The sequence below is a fragment of the Zonotrichia albicollis genome, chromosome 17 (assembly GCF_047830755.1).
Source record: "Zonotrichia albicollis isolate bZonAlb1 chromosome 17, bZonAlb1.hap1, whole genome shotgun sequence".
Lineage (NCBI taxonomy): Eukaryota > Metazoa > Chordata > Aves > Passeriformes > Passerellidae > Zonotrichia > Zonotrichia albicollis.
The window spans coordinates 8,805,654-8,820,713 of record NC_133835.1 but is presented as its reverse complement, the minus strand read 5'-3'; the positions used below and the strand labels follow the sequence as shown (position 1 = coordinate 8,820,713).

The following is a 15,060-nucleotide window of genomic DNA, read 5'->3' as shown; positions in this document are numbered from 1 at the left end:
TCATTTGTTAGCAGCCTCTCATCTCCTGCAAATACGCCTTGAGGAGGATCAGGGGAAACACCAGAGATGTGACCCTGTTGACAAGACAAGCCCAAGAGGAGCAAATGACACAGATGCTCACTGATCAGCTTTTGCCTTGGAGCTCTGGCTGGTGGAGTAGTGGGTGTGGGATCAGAGACAGGTTTGGTTTGTAACAGACCTTACTGCTTATCTCATTCCAACTGCTGCCACGGGCAGGGACACCTTCCACCAGACCAGACTGTGCCAAACCCCACCCAGCCTGGCCTTGAACAATTCCAGGGATGGGGCATCAACAACTTCTCTGTGCCAGTGCTTCACCACACTTTACCAGTGGGTTGGAGCCAGAAAAGAGGCTGCCAATGTGCCTGGTCCCTCAAATTTGCTGTGCAAGAGGCTAAAGGTGATGGAACACCACTGAGCAGGACCTGGGGATCCAGGCTGGCCCAAGGGAGGGTTGTGTGTTGGAAGAACTGCACCCTGGCTAGCAAGATTCCAGCAGCTGGGAAAGGGCCCCACAGCACCCCAAGTGCCATGAGCAGCTTGTCTGTGGGTGTCAGGTGAAGCAATGCCCTGCCAAGGACAGGTATGTTTGTCCTGGGGGGCCATGACATCACTTGGGGTTAAATCATCCTCGGAGAGAAGCAGCAGCTGTGGTTTAGCTGTCAGCCAGAGGTGTGTGCCATTTCTAAGGTGGGATCATTCCCTGGAGTCTCAGCTGCAGGAGAAGCCAGGGCTGCTCTTGCACAAAGGCTTGCTCTGATGCTGGGCCATTCCCCACCAGATGACAGATTATGCCCTGTGGTTTTTCTTCCAGACCTTCCTGCTGGATGTTGTGCAGGTTGAGTGTCCACATGAGATGGGGTTACCTGCAAAGGGGTTCAGCAGTCTGGGGCAAAGGTGGAGTTTGGCAGGTAGCTGAAAGCCATTGGGAATGCATTCAAACTGGATCAGAATCACATGATTGTAAATATTGGTGGTGGAGATGTTTCTGGGCCATTTCAGCACTTGGAAGGGTGTCCAGGGAATGCAGATGAAACACTGGCTGGAACAAGCTGCATCATGCTGGTGCTCAGGACTTCTTTCCCTTTCAAACTGTTGTTTCCCTTTCCCCCTCCCCGGTTGGAGCCATTCCACATCTCTTTGATCATTTTCCTTGGAGGACACTTGGGGTGCAGTCTGCTACTGACTTCCTGGTCAGCAAGAGCCCAAGGAGAAAATACAGCAAAAAGCTGGTCCTGTTGTGAATGTCCATGAAGATACCTCAGGAGGGTCTTTGCTGTGTTCAAATTCCTTGAGTGGTAGCACAATGAGGCAGCTGGGACACTCCACTGGGAGGTGAGGTTTTTGAGGGATTCAGAGCTCTGAGAAGCCACTGTGGTGGGACATATGGAATCAGTTGTGCCAGCAGCTCTCCTCCAGGCTCTCACTGGGGGCTGGATGCATGCAGAGGGTCACTGCTGCCCCAGGGCTCTGCTGCAGGGCAAGGACTTGAAGCAGTTAAGCAAGAAAATAAGAGATGTTAGAAACTCAGACATCAGGTTTTCTCTCAGATGTTACGGCTTCCTCTCACAGACCTTGATCTCTCAGTAGCTGGGCTGTGGTTTGGAGGCTGGGTAAGAGGCTGTACTGGGCAGCTCAGCTTGTGCAAGGAGCAGTGTGACCACCTTATCTGAGGGTTTCATCTGCCCAGCTCTGCTTCCTCCTCGGGGCTGCTCCAAGCTCTGGGCTGGCCAGGGTGCTCTGCTACAGCATGGTGTGATCCCTGCCCTGCCTCCCTGACATTCCTGTAGCACCTGTTCAGGTACAGCTCCTTCCAGACTGCAGGAACATGATGCCTGGGGCTGTCTCACACACCATCCTGTGCTGCTAGGGATGGGGCACAGCCAGCTGGGAAGGGACCTGGAACAGAGCCTGTGAGAGCTGCAGCTGGGTTCTGCGAGGGATGGATGCAGTTTGAAGCCACTGCCCACTGTCCTACCCCTGCCTGGCTTCTCGCCAGGTTTCATGAGAGCTTAGGTTCCTTTTAACCCATGTCAGGTACAGTGTGGCAGCTGGGAATAAACCCAGGCTGGAGAGGCTGAGTTCATCCAGACATGGATTTGCTGCTCTGTCAGGATGTGCTGCTGTGGGGGAAAGTCATTGCTTCCTGTTGCTCCCTGTTCCCTGTCCCAAAGGCCTGCTTTGTGTCCCAAACCCCTCCCTCTCCCAGCTGGAGGGGGTCCTGCTGCAGCCCCCATCCTGCCACCTCACCAGAGCTTCTTCCAGGGGTTGGCCTGGCAGCTCCTGACAGGTCTGGGCAAGACAGATCTATGGTTTCCTTTAGGCTGCAGTGCTGGGAGGAAGGGCCCCCACCAGCCCCAGAGCAGCACTGAGACATCAGGGTGTGGAGGTGTCACTTAGCCTTGTGTTGCTTGTGGGAACACAAGCAACAAAGAGGTTGTTTTTGAGAGGAAACTATTTTTGACCAGTTTTTAGGGAAAATACTGTTGAGATAGTGGATGTCTTTGTGCTCAGACTGCCCTTTCATGAGGAAAGGTTTAGAATTTCTTCGAACAAAGGTGAAGTTGAAGCCAGCAGTGGGTTAAAGCACGAGCAGAAACAGCACCTGGCAGCAGGGGGGTGGGAGTCAGCTCTGTCCACCTGCCTGGGCCATGTCACCTGAGTCACTTCTGGGAAAACAGGAGAGAATGGGCTCTACTGCCTCGGGTCAGCAGCTGGGAGGGGTTGGCAGCTTGTCCTGGCTTTTGACAGGTTGGGAGGTTATGGAAGAAGTGTCAAATGAATTTCAGGAAGGGCTGAACTTTTAAATCGTAGCCCATAGCTACATCTCCCAGAGCAGCATCTTCAAAAGCTGCTGGCACCCCCACATCTCTCCTGGCAACAGTGAGGGGGCAGTGGGGGGAAATCAGCCATGCTGGGGCTGTACTGCTGGGCTGGGCTCAGCCCTGTGCACAGCCAGAGAGGGAGGCTGGTTATTTTTAGGGCTGGAGCTGGATCTGACCGTAGGGTGACCTTGCAGCTCTCCAGTCTGGTGCACACTGGCAGGATTTGAGCAAATTGCTCCCCAGTCGTGTGATGAATTAATGCAAAGCCTCAAGTCTCATGGTGCGATCAGGGGGGTGGATGGTGTTTGAGAGCAGTGTCAGGATGGTCACAGCAGCCCTGCTTCAAAACCATTACTCTGATGCACAAAGAACCTTTTTTTTTTTCTTCTTTATTGTTGTTTAGTTTTCTGGAGAGTGAAGGCTCTTCCTTGGGATCAGCTGGCTCAGCCTGGTCAGGTGTTGGGATGCACTGCACTCTGCCACTGCCTCACTGCCAGTCTGGCTGCCTCTGGGTTTAGGAGCAGTACAGGAGCAGAGTCAGTGCCCTGGTCCTGCTGGCCACACTCTTGCTTATCCAGGTGCCACTGCCCTTCTTGTCCACCTGAGCACACACAAGCTCATGTTCAGATGCTGCTGTTCAGCACCCCCACCCCCACATCTCTTCCCAGATTTCCAGCCAATTTGTCCCAAATCTGGAGCACTGTGTGTGGTTGCTGTGACCTGAGGGCAGAACCTGGCACTTGTCCTTGTTGAATTTCATACCTGTGGCCTTGGACCATCGATTTAGCCTGCCCAGATCCCTCTGTGGATCCATCCTTCCCTCCAGCAAACCCGCAGCTGCTGCTGTGTGTGGTGCCTGCCAGCCCACTGCTGCCTGGGGTGGTGTTTCTGTAGCTCAATAATGTCCCTTTTATTTTTTACAGTATTAAATCTCAATGGTCACGCTTGTCCCTCTTTCTGACATTTCTGGCATTTCTGACTTTGTGAGTTCTGTCAGCAGATGATCCTGAGGGCAGGGAATGATTGGGGCAGAATTCACTAGTTTTCAAGCCTTTGTGCTTTCTCAAGAGTTTAGGCACCAGGATGTGACCTGGACCTGTCCTGGGTCTGACCAGCTGGACCCTGAGCAGTGAGGGGCTGGTCAAACCTGCCTGAGCTCCTTCCCCCATTGAAACACTGCTTGTTGCAGCGACCTTGCTGCTGGTAAGATGGGCAGGTTATGCCAGAGACTGAAAAAAAACCAAAAACAAACCAAAACACCCCACCCAGAGCAAGAGCTGTTGTGCCTGACGTGTGCAAGCGTGCCTGTGCCAGTGAGGCAAGGGCTCCAGCGTGGGCTTACATCCAGCAGCATTTTCCCCTTTCGAATCCTTGTTTATCACTAGTTCTTATAGAAAGAGCAGGCCCAGCTCTCAGCAAAGACAGTATTACTAAGTAGGGATGAGAACATGCCCCTTTTTATACCCTGCTGTTTTTCACCTTGACTCACGGCCTCACACATCTGCCCTCCTGATGTGGAAAGTCAGAGACCACTGTCACCTTCAGTATGTTGGAGCTTTAATGTAAAACATAATGCTATGGCATCAAACAAGAAAAAAAAACACCCTTGGTATTTCAGTATTTAAAAGACACTAGCAAGGGACACAAGCAATTACAACTTGCTTCATGCTATTATCTGTTATTTTAAGAGCCTCCTCCTCTTGTGTCCCATTTTAATGCACTTGCTGAGAATCCTGGCTTTTTATTAGTCTCTTGGCTGTCCTTGGAAATTCTCTGTTCCCTTGTGGAGGCTCAAGTTCACCTCCTTGAAGTAAAGAAATAGGACACTTTGAGGCAAAAATCCTGTGCCTGGAGTGATTCTTTTTTTGACCAAAAAAGAAAATAGTTGCTGCTGTACCAGAAAAAAAGTCCTTTTGAGTGTGGGATTGTTCAAACCTGCATATCTTGTGCTGAGCCTGTCTCAGCAATGCAGAGCCAGCACTGACCTCCATCTGCACAGTGGGGAGCACCATTAATCACAGAATCATTATGGTTGGAAAAGATATTTAAGATCATCAGGTCCCAACATGACCAAGGCCAACACTAAACCATGACCCCAGGTGCCACATGCACACGTCTTTTAAATTCCTTCAGGGATGGCAACTCCACTGCCCTGCACAGCCTGTGTCAGTGTCTGATCATCCTTTTGAACCAACTTTCCTCAATATCCAATCTAAACCTCCTCTGACACAACTTGAGACATTTTTTCTTGCTCTGTCCCTTGTTCCCTGGGAGCAGAGCCTGACCCCCACATGGCTGCAGGATGAGAGGACATGGTTTTAAGATGAACAGGTGAGGTTTAGGCTGGACATTAGGTGACATTCCTTCACAAGAAGGGTGATCAGACTTTGGAATGGGCTGCCCAGAGTGATGGAGTCACGGTCCCTGGAGGTGTTCAAGGAAAGGCTGGACATGGCGCTCAGTGCCCTGCTGTAGCTGACATGGTGGTGTTGGGTCAGAGGTTGGACTCGATGATCTCAAAGGCCTTTTCCAACCTCATTCACTCTGTGGTGGGCAGGCATGAGGGACCCTCCGGGCGCGGCTGTGCGGGCTGGAAATGGCGATACGGGGGCGAAGCGCGCAGGGCCCCGCGCCCGGAGGGTCCCTCATGGCCGGGCCCGCGTTCCCCCGGCAACCGCGCGGTGCCGAGATGGCGGCGGGGCGGGGGGGCGGAAGATGGCGGCGGCCAGGGCGGCACCGCCGGGCGGGATCTATGGAAGGTCGGGCGGGATCTATGGAAGTGACGGGCGGGCTCTATGGCGGTGACCGCCGCGGCTGCGCACACGCGGCCCCTCCTCCGTCGGGCTGCGGGCGCTGCGGGTGCGAGAGGCACCGGCACCGGCATGGGCGTGCATGTGGAGACCATCGCCCCCGGCGACGGTGAGCCGCGGCGAGCCCGCTCCCCCCTACCCCTTCTCCCTGCCCTCCCCGCGGCTCTCGGTGCGGATGCCGGTGCCGCGGGGTGATGGCGCGTGTCTCCCCGCAGGGCGGACGTTCCCCAAGCGCGGCCAGACCTGCGTGGTACACTACACGGGTGAGTGCGGGGCGAGCCCGGGAGCGGAGGGGCGGGAGGGTCGCACCGGCCCGGACACCGGGGGAGCGGGGCCTGCCGGTCCCCCCGCCCCCGGCTGCCTGCAGGGACCCCGGGCGCGGCGGCTCGCATGGGCCGCGGCGCTCCGTGGGGAGGAGGGGGGTCCGGGCCGCCTCGGGGGCCTTTCCCGGGGGGCGCGGATGAGGCCCCGGCGGGGGATGGAGGTCCTGTCGGCGCCCCGTGGCCGTGGGGAGGCCCCGTTGTCCCCGTCTTTCCCGCAGCCTTTTCAATGGAGGAGCCTTACCCACGCGTATCCAGCCTTCTTTGTGGGGGTGCACCGGGGAACGACCCAGAAGGGACCCGGGGCGCAGGCAGGGGCACCCCGGGTAGAGCCCCGGGGGTCCCAGGGCAGCCGGGACCCGTGGGCTGTGGGGAGGCCGGGCCCGGAGCCCTTATGGGCTCCACGAGTCACCCCCCGGCAGCTTTGGGGTCTGCTTCTTCAGAGAGAGGTCCCTCCTGCCACAGCTCCCTGCAGGAGTGCAATCCTCCGCCCCAGTCCTGCCCCAGTCCCTTCTCCCTTGTGGAGTGACACCAGGGGTATCCGTGGGGCCCGCATCCTTGCGTTTTTTGGGTGCGGGTAACCAGGGCGCTGTTGAGTGGTCGGGGTAGTGCTTTGATGAGAGGCTGCCCTAAAGCCAGGGAGGGTCATGTCCTCCAGCAATCTTCTGCAAGCTGGGTGGGGAAAGAAACCAATCTTTGGACCCCAAAAATGCTTTGGGGATCACGTTGGGGGCTCTTGTCCCCCTGGGCTGCCTTTTGTACAGCGTTGGCTCAACGGCGTGGTGAAAACGAGTTAATGACTCATTTGTGACGGTTTTTGCTAATAACCAATTCCCCTTCCCGCCCCAGCACTTCCCGCCTCCCCTTGCTCCCCTTGGGGGGCTGGGGTTGCCCCTCTCTGCAGAATGGGGCCCGGCCTGCTGGGAGGGCTCGGCGGGCATCCAGCCCATCTGCTGCTCCTCCATCTCCCCCGTCCTTCCCGTTCCCTCGTCAGCAGGGAGAGGAAGCAGCTTGGTCTGCCCGGCCGCCCCGTTTCCTCCGCCGGTGGAAGAACAAAGAGAGGCTGGCAGGCAGTCAAGTGGCTCCCGGTGGGCCAGTCCTGCTGCCTGCCAGCCCTTCCGACTCCCAACCCTCCGGCTCCCTGTGCCGGCTCTCCCCTCCTGCGGCGCTGCTGGAGCTTGGCTGCTCTCCCCAGCCCTGTCCCCCACCCCGGCAGAGCTGTTTGGGGGTCACTAGCATCCTGTCCCCACGTCATGGCTCTTCAGGCGAAGTGCTACGTGGTGACTTGCTCACAACGGACCCTCCCCAGCAGCAGTGATGTGCTGCACCTAGGAGACGTTCTCTAATTTCCTTTATTTTATTTTTTTGTTGTTGTTATTGTCTCCATTTGTCCTTTATCCCCACCTCCGTTCCGTCTGCAGGCAGCTCCTGCCCCCCTGCCTCGGCAGGCAGCAGGAATCAAACACCTCCAGGCCCTGATGCCATTTCCCTGCGTCTGCAGCGCAGTTCCTGCAGCCGGCTCTGCCAGAGACGGGAGCGGGGCTTGGCTCATGGGAAACCTTACAAACCTTTGATTCCCAGCCCGGCTGCAGCATTCCCGATCCCAGAGCAGCATCAGGGATGGTGGCAGAGTGCAGTGCTGGAGGTGCTGAGCTCCAGGACTCCTTCCAGAGCCTGCCTTGGCTCTGTCCCCAGCTGCCCTTTGCTCCAGTGCTGGGGAGATCCAGGCTGTGGTGTGCAGGAGGCAGCTCTCCCTGTGCTGGGCTATGGATGCACACTGGTTTGGGTAAATACCATTTGGGGAAAAAAACAGTGATCCAAGGGGAGGGATTATGAGGAGCCAGCTTGGTCAGCCAGCAGCTGGTGCTGCTTCTTCCTGTGCCCAGGCTCCTGCTCCATGGGACATGGCCCTGCTGAGAGCATCCCAGAATGGACAGACAGCCCTGGTGCAGGAGGGCAGTGCAGAGGAAAGGGGTGGAGAGAAGAGCAACCTCCTTGGAGATGCCAGTTGCTTATGCTGGGGTTGCAGAGATGGAAATGTATAGGGGGAGCTGGTGAAATTGAACCTTTTCCCCCTCCTTCCTTCCAGATCTTGGGTCTTTTTGTGGCGAGCTTGTGCCACAGAGTGTCCAAAAGAGCCTTTGATGTGAAATCTGCTACATGGGGCTCTTAAAGGGACTAAATCAAGTTCCCTGATGTGCCCAGTGTGTTCAGCACACTTTGCTTGCAGTAACTGGCATGGAATGGAACAGAGGGTATGGACTGGAGCCAACAGAGCTAAGCCCCCCTGAGTCAGAGCAGGGAGCAGAGTGGGGCTGCTGTGCAGCTGGGGGTCCTGCAGTGCTGGTGCCAGGGGGGACCAGCTGTGTGGGGAGACTGTGGGCACCCCACTGCACTTCAGGAGGGGAAATGAGGGGCTGTAGTCATTCTGGGGAGTGCCAGGACAGGAACAAGTCTGACACAGAATGGCCAAACAGCTTTGCCTGAGTGGCATGGGGGGGTCTCTGAGGGAGTTGGGCTTGGAGCAGAGGTGGATACTGGAGGAACCTGCCTTTCTCTGGCAGGATAGCACTGAGGGGACTGCTCTCCTCCCATTGAGCCTGTGCACAGTCCCTGGGGCAGTGGTGCTCCCCTGGCTGCTCTGGGTGCTGCCCTTAATGCTCTTGCACTGCTCAGCGAACATCCTGTGGTGAGGAGGTGTTTCCTCCCCAGCTGCCGGTCCATGGGTTGTGGCAACTGTGGGAGCTCAGTGACATCTCCTGCACCTCCTTCCCTGCCTGTGCTGGAGTCCTCTGGCCTGCCAGGCCTCAAGAATGGTGGGCAGAGCCCTCTCCCCATCCACCTGTGGGTGATAATGGGGTGGGCTTGAGTGATGGCGAGTGCTGGTGGAGGCAGGATTGAACCTCATCCAGGCATCCCTGCCCTGAGCAGGGGTTTGGAGCATGCTGGGTATTCCAGGGCCTCTGGGAAGGGTTTTCCATCCTGTCCCAGCTGGAGCAGAGGTGCCTGCCCCACTGCTCTGGTCTCTTCCTGCCTCTCCTTGGTGGCTGGCTCTGTGCCAGAGCCCCTGGGCCATGGCCGTGCTGAGAGAGGGGATGGAGGAGGTGCGGGTGGGGCTCCCCCGCAGAAGCCGACCCGGCAGGTTTGTGCCAGGGCTGACTGTGCCTGCTCCAGCAGCTCCCCGCCGCCTCTGCCCGCCCAGGGGGCCCCGAGCCAAGGCGCACGTTGCAGCCGGCGTCTCCCAGCTCCTGCTTGCCAAGTGTGCCAGAGACCTGGCAGGGCCATGCTGCCCCACTGGGGCTGTGCTCCAGAGCCCCCACTCCATCCCATGGCTGAGCTGTAGGGCTCTCTGTTCTTCCTCACTGTGATTCCCTGAGACCCCTTGGAGTCTGTATAGACCAGCTGGGATCTGTGGGGGCTCAGATGGAAGCCAGGGCTGTGGGTCTCCATAATCCACTCGTGTGAGCTCTGCCCTTCCTGCAGGACTGGGGGTGACAAGGACAGAGCCCTGTCAGGGGCTGTCTGCTGCTCCTGGGCTCTGCTGCGGTAACTGCTTTTGCCAGAGGATGCTTTTCCTCCATAATAGCTTTAAGATCTCGTTATCTCCTTGCTCAGGGATGGCAGGGAGGAGGAAATGGTTGCTCATACTTGTTCAGGGCTGGAGAAGTCTCCCAGGAGGCTTGTGGGCAGACGAAGTGCCTGAGATGAGGATGCAGTCTCCGAAGGATTGGAGCCTCTTTGTTTTCCCCTCTGGCATCATGAGGGAGCTTGGCCAGGCTCCCACATATGACCTTCTCCATCCTGGTTTGAGAGAGCTGAGTGATTGATCCCTCAGGCTGCTGCAACCAGTATAGTCCATCAGTCCCTCTCCTCTGCAGCTCTGAAACACTTCCTGGGGCTGCACTGGGACAGGTGAGCTTGGCAGTGGAGTCAGGCAGTGCCTTCCGCTCCTGTGCAAGGCTGGCAGCATCTCCTGCACTGCTGCTGATGCCTCTGGATGTCGAATGGGATGCACTTCTGCAGGCTGCAGATGCCCTGGGAGCAGCCCAGTAGTCCCTGCTTGCTGTGACAAGCAGGGAGTTGTGCTGTGTGGCCCCTGAGGTTTTTCCTTGGTGGATGTGCAGGGAGAAGGGTGGCACAGAGCTGTCCTCTCTGTCCCACCTCGGCCCAGTGCTGCCCTGGAGGGCTCGGAGCCGGGGTCAGCTGGGGCCGCAGGCAGGCAGTGCTGCTGGTGCCAGCCAGCATGGGCTGCCCTGTCCCTGCTGCCTGGCGGGAGCGAGGAGCAGTGCCAGACAGGCTGGAAGCAGGTTCAGCAACAAGAGGTTTATCCTGGAAGGAGGAAATGAGAGAACTCCAGATTTACTATTCCAAAGTCCGGGGCTGCAGCGTGACCGGCTGAGCTGATTCTTGACACACTGGACAAGGGATTTTTGCTGTCTGTTAAATTAAAAACTTAATTCTGCTCCCTGAGAGGAGCCCACAGGTCTTGGTGCTTGTTGCCCCTGCAAAAGTGATGTATTTTTTCCCATTCCCTTCTTTGCATTCAGCATTCCCCATCCCTGTGTGCCATTCCCTCTGGTCACTGTGCAAGCAGGGGCTGAGCTCCCCCATCCCATCTTTTTCACAGACACATTTCCCTTGCATACATGCCCTGGCAAAAGGAAGCCAATCTGCCCGGTGCTATCCTGAGGAAGTTTGGTTTTTCAATACTGTAGAGCTGTTTCCAGTCAGGATAGCAGGATTTTCTGGCTGTTTTGAGAAGTGAAGTGTTTTGGAAGAGAGTTTAAGTGTGCTCTTATCACACAGGGTTTATTGTACAGGGCACTGGCTGTGTTAATGTAGAGCTGGAGCTGCCTTACAGGAGTTGACTGGTGGAGTTACTGCTCCTATAAGGCAGCGCCAGCTCCAAGATTCCCCAAGAAGGTCAGGCAGGGAGCAAGGGAGGGGAGGAAATTCCTCCTTAGCTCATGTTGGGGAGTTATATTTAGCTCTGGGGATATCAGCCTGGCTCAGCCCGTGCTGGGGAATGAGGGCTGCCCCAGGCACTTGGTGCTGCCTCTCCCCATTGTCATTCCCGGGTCCAGGAGGGATTTGGCTTAGATCAGCTGGGCACAGGCAGTGCTGGAGGCCAATCACAGCCTCCAGATGGGGCACTGGAGTGTCATCAGTGTTTTGGGTGCCTGAAGATAGAAGCCTGGTGAGTGAGAGGTGTGTTTGCTGGTGGGATGGGAAGCACAAGGTCGGATCCTACTGTCTGATGATAAATGGCTGTTGGTGGTCCTGCAAGATGGACAAGATTTTCTTCCCCCATCCATCTGCTCCCATGTCAGTCCCTGGTCCTGACCCAGAGGAGCACTTCTCTTTGGGCTGAAGCAGTTAAGTGTCATCCTTCCCTGCCCTGGGATGGGTGATGCCACGGGGGTTTCCCCTCCCGTACAGGTGTTTCCCAGGGAAAAGGAGGACAAGCTGAGACACATCTTTGACTCAGAGCCATGTGCCTGTCACCTGCTCAGGCTGCCGGGTCACAGCATCTCACGCTGGCGTGCGTGGCTCTGTCCCTGTATCACCGTCTCCCTCTGTCTCCCCAGGTATGCTGGAGGATGGGAAGAAGTTTGATTCCTCCCGCGACAGGAACAAGCCGTTCAAGTTTGTGATGGGCAAGCAGGAGGTGATCCGTGGCTGGGAGGAAGGCGTCGCTCAGGTGCCTGGAGCTCCTCTGCCTCGCGCTCCCCGTGCTGGGAGCCGCGGCGTGGGCAGCACTCAGTGTGCATGCAGCTCGTTCCCTCTTGTATTATTTCTTTATTTTATTCCCCTGTTCCACCCCCTCAGCGCTGGGAGGTGTGGGTGTGAATATCACCTTCTGCAGTGCCACCTGCCAGCTGGCAGCAATGGAGCCGGGCCAGGCCCCAGCAACACCTACGGCACGCCGGTGACTCAGCGGTGACATTTCTGCTCCGCAGGAGCACGGCGGGAGCGCTCAGGCCTCCCGGGCTCCTGAGCCCACGCACAGGGAGGGCTGGTGGGCACAGCACAGCTCCAGGCTGTGATTCCACGCTGTGGGCACAGCACAGCTTCAGCTCTGCCCGTGTGACACTGCTTGCTCTGTGCCGTGCTGGCAGCACAAGGGTGCTGGTGGCTGGAGGGAATTTCCTGGCATTCCCTGCCTTCCCTTGTGTGAAGGACATCTCAAGCCCTGCTCCTTTTCCAGCCCGTGCTGCCTACCTTTTCCCTCTGACATTCCTCCTGTTCCTCTCCTTTGAGTCTGTACACCCGCCCAGTGTAGGGAAAACAGGGGACAGGTGTGTGTGTCCCTCCTCTGTCATTCCCCTGGCAGTTGTGCCCATCTCCTGACATCCCTGTGTTTCTGTCCCTGCCTCAGATGAGCGTTGGTCAGCGGGCAAAGATGACCATCTCCCCAGATTATGCCTATGGCTCCACTGGGCACCCAGGAATCATCCCACCAAACGCCACTCTAATTTTTGACGTGGAGCTCATGAAATTGGAATGACCCATCCCAGCACCCTGTCCTCGGGTAAGGAGGGGCAGCTTCTGTCAGGGACTGTGTGCATTGAGGACAGCTCAAGGGCCCTGTGTTTGATCTTGGGGCAGTGTGGGCAGGTGGGATGGAGGCAAGGGGGGAGTGGGGAGTCATGGGGAATATGAGGAGGACAGGGCAGGTCTCTGGCTGTGGGTAGAAGTTGCTCTTGGGAGTCTGGTGAGCTGGGGTTCTGATCACTACAGTGCTACATGCAAAGTTCCCAGCCTGGCAGAGCAGGTTCACGTTGGTTCTTTGTGTCTTGGGTTCTGAGTGTTGTTGGACCAAGGGGGCTCAGTTGCCACACTTCCTCCTGCCTCTCAGGCTGCCAGGGCATGGGGCTGATGGTGTGGGCAGGAGGCAGTGACTATGACACAAAGGTTGGAGCACTTCTGCTATGGAGACAGGCTGAGAGCTGGAGCTGCTCAGCCTGGAGTGGAGAAAGCTCTGGGGAAACCTTGGAGCACCTTCCAGAGCCTAAAGGGGCTCCAAAAGAGCTGGAGAGGGACTTTGCACAAGGGCCTGAAGTGACAGGGCAAGGCAGAACAGCTTCACACTGACAGAGGGCAAGGGTACATTAGATACTATTACATATTAGGGAGAAATTCTTCCCTGTGTGGCTGGAGGAGCCCTGGCACTGGCTGTCCAGAGAAATTACAGCTGCCCCATCCCTGGAAGTGTCCAAGGCCAGGTTGCATAGGGCTTGGAACAACTAGACTAGTAGCCTGTGCCTACCTGTGCCAGGAGGCTGAAACAAGATGGGTCTTTTAAGGTCCCTTCCAACCCAGCCCATTCTGTGATCCTGTGGGCTCTGCCCTGGGCTGTGGGGTCCCCATGGTGTGGGCAGGGTGGGGCTGTGCTCCCCCCTGTGATCAAGGCTTGGCTGCTGCTCTGAGGCCTGGTGTGGTTTGTGTGGAGGTTGCTGTGCCCTGGCACATTCCCTCCCTGTCCAGCAGGCAGCTCTGTCACACTGCCTTTCCTCTCTCCACACAGGTTTGGCACATGGAGGAATCCAGAATCTCAGCTTCAAGAAGAGTGCACATGACTTTGTACGGAGCTTTTCCTGATAGTCCACTACACTCATTGTATAACCTTACACCTTGATTGAATGCCTTTGGTCACTAAGCTTTGCGTCTGACTCTTCCTCCTTGTATCGTGTTTTTATGTCTTTTTAAACTATACACCGTAAACCTCAACTCTTTTTGGGTCAAGTTCTTAATCTTATTTTTGTTCCAGGTGTAGACTTCGTTTTCCCAGTAGCACGCAGATGGGCTGACCTTAGATAGGAGTCATTTGAACAAAAGGAATCCTGTTAGTTACTTGTTTTGGTGCAGATTTATGGTGTTTCCAAACCAGAAATTGCTGCTGCTGCAAAAGCCATAGCAGAGTGAGGTTGTTGAGGCTGAAGGGATGCAGAGAGCAAGGTAGCACTAGGATTGTTTATAGGAATTCTGCCTGGAGTGGGACAGCGAGGGAGCCTGGCCTTTCCCTGCTCCCTGGGGAGCACCACTGCAGGCCTTGTGGGTTTGCTCTGGAAAGGAGGGCTGCCCTGCCCCTGCTTCACCCTGCCATCTCATGGTGGGCCTGCCTTCCCCTCCAGATCATTTTTGGATTTAGGGAGTTGGGTTTCCACCAGAGCTCCACCACACCCCGAAAATCCTGTAGCATGGAGCTTTCTTTAAAGAAAAAGAAAAACTGGACAAAGGGAAGGTGCTGTCTGCAGGGGAGGTGGTGGGGGCTCAACTCAACAAAAACGCCTCTCTCCTCCTCCTTCCCCATGAAAAGGAACCATCAGCCCCCCGCTGTCCTGCTCTGAGCACACCTGCCCATTCTCTCCTGCCACCTGATGCTGGTCATCGCTGCTTGCCTGGTCTCACAGGACGCATAGCTGTCCCCTGTGCCCCTCCCTCTGCCCTGCCCAGTCCCTTGGTAACAGAAATTCCCACCAGTCACTTCCTTCTCCGCCGCACAAAGGTATCCAGTTTATTATCGCAATAAAAACGCTTTATGCTGGCTTTTCTCAGCCCTGTGTCCTGAGGTTCTTCCCTCGCTCGTCTGTCGCTCAGCACAGCAGGGGCTGGGCTGGGCTGGGCTCAGGGGGTGCTGTGTGGGGTGCTCTGGGCTTGTGGGGTGCTGTGCCAGGCTCATGGGGTGCTTTGGGTGCTGTGCCAGAGTCACAGGGTGCAGTGTGCCAGGCTCACGGGGTGCTTTGGGTGCTGTGCCAGGCTCATGGGGGCTTTGGGTGCTGTGCCAGGATTGCAGGGTGCAGTGCCAGGCTCACAGGGTGCTTTGGGTGCTGTGCCAGACTCATGGGGGCTTTGGGTGCTGTGCCAGGCTCACAGGGTGCTTTGGGTGCTGTGCTGGGGTCACAGGGTGCTGTGCCAGGCTCACAGGGTGCTTTGGGTGCTGTGGCAGGGTCGCAGGGTGCAGTGCCAGGCTCAGGCAGTGCTGTGCCAGGGTTGTGTTGCTGTGCCTTGGTGTCAGGCTCAGGTGCTGGGGAGCACAATAGGGTGCCTGGGGCTCCTGTGCTCTGTGGGGAGGTGATGGTG

The 15,060-nt window shown here is 56.8% G+C and overlaps 1 protein-coding gene across 1 annotated transcript; it reads left to right on the top strand.

Annotated features, from left to right (window-relative positions):
• The first annotated feature begins 5,610 nt into the window (after nt 1-5,610).
• On the top strand, nt 5,611-14,255 carry FKBP1A (FKBP prolyl isomerase 1A). Its single transcript, XM_005491227.3, has 5 exons — nt 5,611-5,765; nt 5,872-5,919; nt 11,565-11,677; nt 12,356-12,508; nt 13,505-14,255. Exons 1-4 carry the CDS (start codon nt 5,642-5,644, stop codon nt 12,482-12,484), a joined length of 414 nt encoding a protein of 137 aa, XP_005491284.1. The 5' UTR covers nt 5,611-5,641; the 3' UTR covers nt 12,485-12,508; nt 13,505-14,255.
• The last annotated feature ends 805 nt before the right edge of the window (nt 14,256-15,060 follow it).